Source organism: Alosa pseudoharengus, unplaced genomic scaffold, assembly GCF_046254945.1.
Source record: "Alosa pseudoharengus isolate Yale_2024_CS ecotype anadromous, Long Island Sound unplaced genomic scaffold, YU_APseudo_1.1 YU_APseudo_1.1_scf_13, whole genome shotgun sequence".
Classification (NCBI taxonomy): domain Eukaryota; kingdom Metazoa; phylum Chordata; class Actinopteri; order Clupeiformes; family Clupeidae; genus Alosa; species Alosa pseudoharengus.
The window spans coordinates 26,784,556-26,790,560 of NW_027468598.1; the positions used below are offsets into that span (position 1 = coordinate 26,784,556).

At 42.8% G+C, this 6,005-nt stretch overlaps 1 protein-coding gene and 1 non-coding gene across 2 annotated transcripts in view; both read left to right on the forward strand.

The window, feature by feature from the left end:
• Positions 1 to 3,396, forward strand: part of LOC143121964 (ephrin type-A receptor 4-like) — a 21,639-nt gene extending 18,243 nt beyond the window's left edge. The window contains exons 14-17 of the mRNA XM_076282691.1: positions 423 to 572; positions 1,380 to 1,573; positions 2,099 to 2,251; positions 2,754 to 3,396. Coding sequence (XP_076138806.1) covers positions 423 to 572; positions 1,380 to 1,573; positions 2,099 to 2,251; positions 2,754 to 2,862 — 606 coding nt within the window. The 3' untranslated portion in view covers positions 2,863 to 3,396. The remainder of the gene's footprint in view (positions 1 to 422; positions 573 to 1,379; positions 1,574 to 2,098; positions 2,252 to 2,753) is intronic.
• Positions 769 to 959, forward strand: LOC143122271 (U2 spliceosomal RNA). Its single transcript, XR_012986616.1, has one exon. It is a non-coding gene; the product is annotated as a U2 spliceosomal RNA (small nuclear RNA).
• Positions 3,397 to 6,005: the final 2,609 nt, after the last annotated feature.

The following is a 6,005-nucleotide window of genomic DNA, read 5'->3' on the forward strand; positions in this document are numbered from 1 at the left end:
TGTGTGTGTGTCTGTGTGTGTGTGTGTGTGTGTGTGTGTGTGTGTGTATCTTCACAAATGCTACTGTCTGGAAGACTGTGTGGTTGAAATGCTTGAACTGTTTTTTCTTGCCTCCATTTGAGGGGAAACACCTTTCATATTGACTGCCACAAGAGTAGTGGTTGGAGGGTTAGTGGTTTATAGGACACACACACACACACACACACACACACACACACACACACACACATACACACAAGCCATTTCCTCATGTAATGTACACGATGTGACTGTACAGATTGGTTCATATCTCAGTCTAAGAATGACAGTGAGAAATTTGACCACATTTACCATGTATTCTCTACCATTACCGTGGTGGTTCACGACGGATACATGTGTTGTGCATGATATCCGTAGTAATGTGTGTGTCCTGTCAATCACAGGGAGGAAAGATCCCGATTCGCTGGACGGCCCCTGAGGCCATCGCTTACAGGAAGTTCACGTCGGCCAGTGATGTGTGGAGCTATGGTGTGGTCATGTGGGAAGTGATATCATATGGCGAGAGGCCCTACTGGGACATGAGTAACCAGGATGTGAGCACATTCAATCTTCTCTTACGGACTCACAGGCTGTACACCTGTAAACGTGACACCAGTCTGTTGTTTAATTCACTACTGATGAGTTGTCTCCCTTCATAACCTTTGTCTCTAGGTTCTTTTATTCACCGCTGATGGTTGTTTTATCCAACACTGAGGAGTTCATTATTTTTATGATATCTGTCACCAGTACATCACTTCTCGGCCTTTTGGCTAAGATCAAGTGTAGTATCTGTTCTTATCAGTTTAATATCTGATACGTCCTCTACCCGAGGACTATATATTAATCTGATTTTTGGAACAGGGAGACGGAAGAGGGGCTTGCTCCGTCCACTCCACCCATCGACCCGGTATTGCAGTGATTCCAGGAACGGTGCACATCCCTAAAAAAAGGGGCAGCCATGGCCTACTGGTTAGCGCTTCGGACATGTAACCGGAGGGTTGCCGGTTCGAACCCCGACCAGTAGGAATGGCTGAAGTGCCCTTGAGCAAGGCACCTAACCCCTCACTGCGTCGGGATTAGTGTGTGCTTCACCTCATTGTGTGTTCACTGTGTGCTGAGTGTGTTTCACTAATTCACGGATTGAGATAAATGCAGAGACCAAATGAGTATACTTATACTTATACTATACTGTATATTGTTTTTTTCATCGCTGACTGTTGCTTAATTCACCGTTAAGTAGTTGTTTCCCCTCATGAACATTGTTTCCAGTTTGTTGTTTTGCTTACTGCCGATTGTTGTTTCATTGACGCTTGTGGAGATGTCTGGCTTCATGACCTTTGCCCTGTGACCTCTAACCCCAGGTGATCAAGGCGATCGAGGAGGGCTACCGGCTGCCGCCGCCTATGGAGTGCCCACTGGCTCTCCACCAGCTGATGCTGGAGTGCTGGCTGAGGGAGCGCGGGCAGAGGCCCAAATTCAGCCAAATTGTCCACATGCTGGACAAGCTCATACGCCACCCCGCCACGCTGAAGAGGACGGGAGACACTTATAGCAGGTAACACACACACACACACACACACACATACACACATACACACACACACGCACTGGACAAGCTCATACACCACCCCGCCATGCTCAAGAGGACAGGAGACACTTATAGCAGGTAACACACACACACACACACACACACTGGACAAGCTCATACGCCACCCCGCCACGCTGAAGAGGACGGGAGACACTTATAGCAGGTAACACACACACACACACACACACACATACACACATACACACACACACACACTGGACAAGCTCGTACACCACCCCGCCATGCTTAAGAGGACAGGAGACACTTATAGCATAATTTCTCTGAATCAGTTAGATCCACAATCCACACATGATTCTAGTGTATTTCTGTCATTTGTCTTGCAGTGTGAGCAGTCAAATGTAAAGTGATGTAATGTGTGAGGACAGCTATTGCATCCGAAAAATGTTACCATATGGTATGTGAATGGTAAGGAAAAGTGCACAGTGTCTGCTCCGCTTAACTGTAAAAGTGTGATGTTCATTGTGGTTCCAGGCCCCGTCCTGCTCTGATAGGCCCCACCCCTATGACAAGCCCCTCCCCATCAGTGGGGGAGTGGCTACAGACCATCGGCATGGAGAAATACCAGGAGAGATTCAGCACGGCTGGCTATACAGACATAGACAGCATCTCACGCGCCAACCCAGAGTGAGTTCTCCCATACACACACACACACACACACACACACACACACACACACACACACACACACACACACACACACACACACACACACACACACACACACACACACACACACACACACACTAACATGTACACAAGCCATGCAGTAAACAAACACACACACAGACAACCAACATGATAAACATTCAGTCACATACATACTTACTCAAACAAACATTTTATCTCCCATCACACATCACACACAGTAATTTCCTGTATATTATCAACATATAAACCGCAGGACAGTGTTTTATGCAAGTTAAAAAAACAAAACCATATTAATACCATATTAATTGCCCCCGTGTATTAACCTCATAGCTAAAGAAATTTAGCAAAATCAATGTATAAATCTTGGCTAATAGTTGGGAAATTACGGGTACAGTATAACCTCTTTGCACACTTTCATTTTTCATTGTGCTTCATTGTGTTCTCATGTGATTGCTAACCTCTGGCTCCTCTTGACCAGAGACCTGAAGAGAATAGGCATCGCCTGCAAGTCACACCGCAAGAAGATCCTGAGGAGCGTCCAAGAAACACTGTCTGAAACCCAGCAGAGACAGGGAAGAACAGTCTGATTTAAAAAAATAAACAAATCCAGACAAGCACAGAGAAGGAGCTGAGACTGGACCATTTCCTGTAAAGGAACAGACTGCAATAAGACATGTTGTGTTTTCGTTGGATGTAATGGCTGGGATGTGCACTTTAAGTCAAACAATGGAGCGGAGGAGGAGAAGATGAAGAAGGAGGAGGAGGAGGTGGAGGAGTAGAGGGACGTGAAGTCTAAACGGAGAAAGAGGAACGGGCGGCCTTTTGTCCCTCTGGTCCATCGCTGGTCCTTCTGATGCTCAGTAGCACTCAGTGTGACTACTCCTGCAGAGACCGTGAACCTGCTGGCTCTAGGACCAAGGTAAGGGTGTGGAGACAAGAGGGGTGGACTGTGACTACACCCCCTCTGTGAGAACGTCTACCGTTTTTAGTCTGTTTTTCGTGAGGTGTGTTCTGAAGACGGACGTCCTCTCAGACACACTCATGCCAGTGTGACAGGAGAGAGAGATGTGGACAGGCTTTGTGTGAATGTGTGTGTGTGTGTGTGTGTGTGTGTGTGTGTGTGTGTGTGTGTGTGTGAGTTGTCAAGTCTCCATGTGTAGTGTGTCTGGAGTGTGTGTGTGTGTGTGTGTGGGGGGTGTGTGTGTGGGTGTGTGTCTGTGTCTGTGTGTGGTGTCAAGTCTCTATGTGTAGTGTGTCTGGAGTGTGTGTGTGTGTGTGTGTGTGTGTGTGGTATGAGACCAATGACTGACGCTCGGACACATCTGGGCCTGTCCAGTGCCGACTCCACACAGGGTCCATTCCAGCTTCCACAGAACACTGGAGGTGTGTGAGAGACCACACCTCAGGAGAGTCCATCTTCACCGTCTTCCAAAATCAGATCATATTTTGTTGAGACATTCTGGATTTTTCTTCAGGTTCTGTTTATTTTTTACCTTCCGGTTCCCCTCTCTTGTCTCTTTATGGAACCCCACATGTCACAAGCCCACCAGTGCCGGATGCCTTACGTTGGATCACTAGACCACTGAACATTGTGGTCAGTCCATTCAGTGGATTTTGATCCGTTAACGAGAGTGAAGGATTCATCCTTTGAGACTTGACGTAGAGGACACACATCAGTGGATAGACTGATATGACAAACAGGACCCTGACTGACGAAAGAAACATAAACATCTGAGTGTGGACATGTGGTCATGTAGATAAATGTAAATCAATTTTTTTTATTATTATTTTTAATTATTGTATGATTTCTAGTGCTTTGCATATGTTCCGTTACAGCAGTGGTGTATTATGAATGCATTCAAATCCATTGATGTTTCTGTGAATGCTGAAGGAGCTGCTGTTTTATCCCCCACTTGCATGAGATGCAGTTTGTCTGTCTGTCTGTCTGAGTGGCCATGGTGGCCCCCCTGACAGTACAGTCCTGAGAATCAACCCAACGCTAACTCCAGCTCAGCTCCAGAGATAATAACATGGCCATGTTCACACAGGATTTTGATTAATTGAAATACAAAAAAGTAGGATTCAAAACTTCGCACACAGATATACTTATTGCACTTGCCACTTAAACAGGTGTATGTTTTGACAGTGTTATAAAACGAGGGACCTCTCTCTGTAATCTGTAATTTTTCCTCCTTTATTTATCTGTTTTCTTCTCTCACCTCATCTGTCTTCTCCTTCTCCTCTCTCTGCGATGCATCACTGGACACGTGCATGCTGATATTCTGTATGGTAATAAAGAGTTCCTGAATCCAAGCCATATCACTGAGAGCCCAAGTAGGTTCCAGAACACTGATGATGTCACTCACTGATGATGTTCTTTCTTCACATGCTGATGCCGACACTACACCTGTGTTTCTGTTCTACTGAGTCATACTGTGTCAGAGGTTAGTTTCTTACAGACTTTTACTGTTTATTTTCTTACATCGGCTATGTTTACATGGACAAAAATAATTGATTACTGACCTTATTTTAAAGAAGACAATATTTTGGTTAAGGTGTAGGGCTGTGCAATTGATCAAATTAATAGAATCAATCATTCTAATTTATGTCTGACGATTATGAAAAGAACACAATCTATATAATTATTATTTTGCTGCATTCAATGCTCTCGTTTTGTCTGGAGTGTAGAAAAATTGATGATATTTTAAAAGTCATTGAGTAATCGTGTTAAAATTGTGATCTCAGTATTGACCAAAATAATCTTGATTATGATTTTGATACATGAATTTCTTCATTAAACATTATGGTTTACATATTATAGAGCATAGTCCAAATAATAACATGCACCTAAACTCACAAAATGCTGCAAGACTCTAGGACATTCCGATTTAAGGTGTATGCTGTACATGTCTACATAATGTGACTTAGTTCGGAATACTTCACATCTTAATTCAATTATTGCTTACTCCTATTATGATCTTACGGGTTGCTGTAGAAAATGCTGTTTACATTCGGAATATTGTCTTAATCAGATCAGGTTAATATTGGAATATTGTTCTCCATGTAAACATATTAACAACACTATCCATGCATTAATGTGTCACTTGAAAGAAATTCAAACCCATTATCCTCATAATCAAGGCAACACATGACTGAACCAGACCTGTCCAAGAACAACAGGCAGAGAATGTGGAAAATAAGAAAGTGCTGGAGCCTTCAAATAAGTGTTCTTATGCATTATATAGGCCTGCAGTATAGTTAATTAAATAGTAAATACATTGTACTTTCATATTAGTACATATTGTTATGGGATGGACAGAGGTAGGATTAGTATACTAAAGAAGGAATTGTACTGAAATGGAATGCCCCATGTGGAGACAGCCACTGCTTCCAGTACTACTCGGCTAATGTTATGTTAATGTATGTTAAAACGCAAATGTAACAATTTAATGATGCATCGATGTGTGTGTGTTTACTATTCTCTTTCTTCTTTTTACTGTTGTTATGTTAGCTACAATGTAACTTATGATATTATTTATGACCTTTTGTATCTACTTTGTAAAATAAAATTAATTGACTAGACTTGCTATTTTTAATGCTGAAACATACTGAAGTGCTGTGTAAAGGCTAAACAGAAATTATGAGCAGAAGATGAATTCTTATTTTCTTGGTTTATTATGAAAGTAAATCTGAACTGAGATTATCAGTGAAGCAATTTTTTACCAAAAGA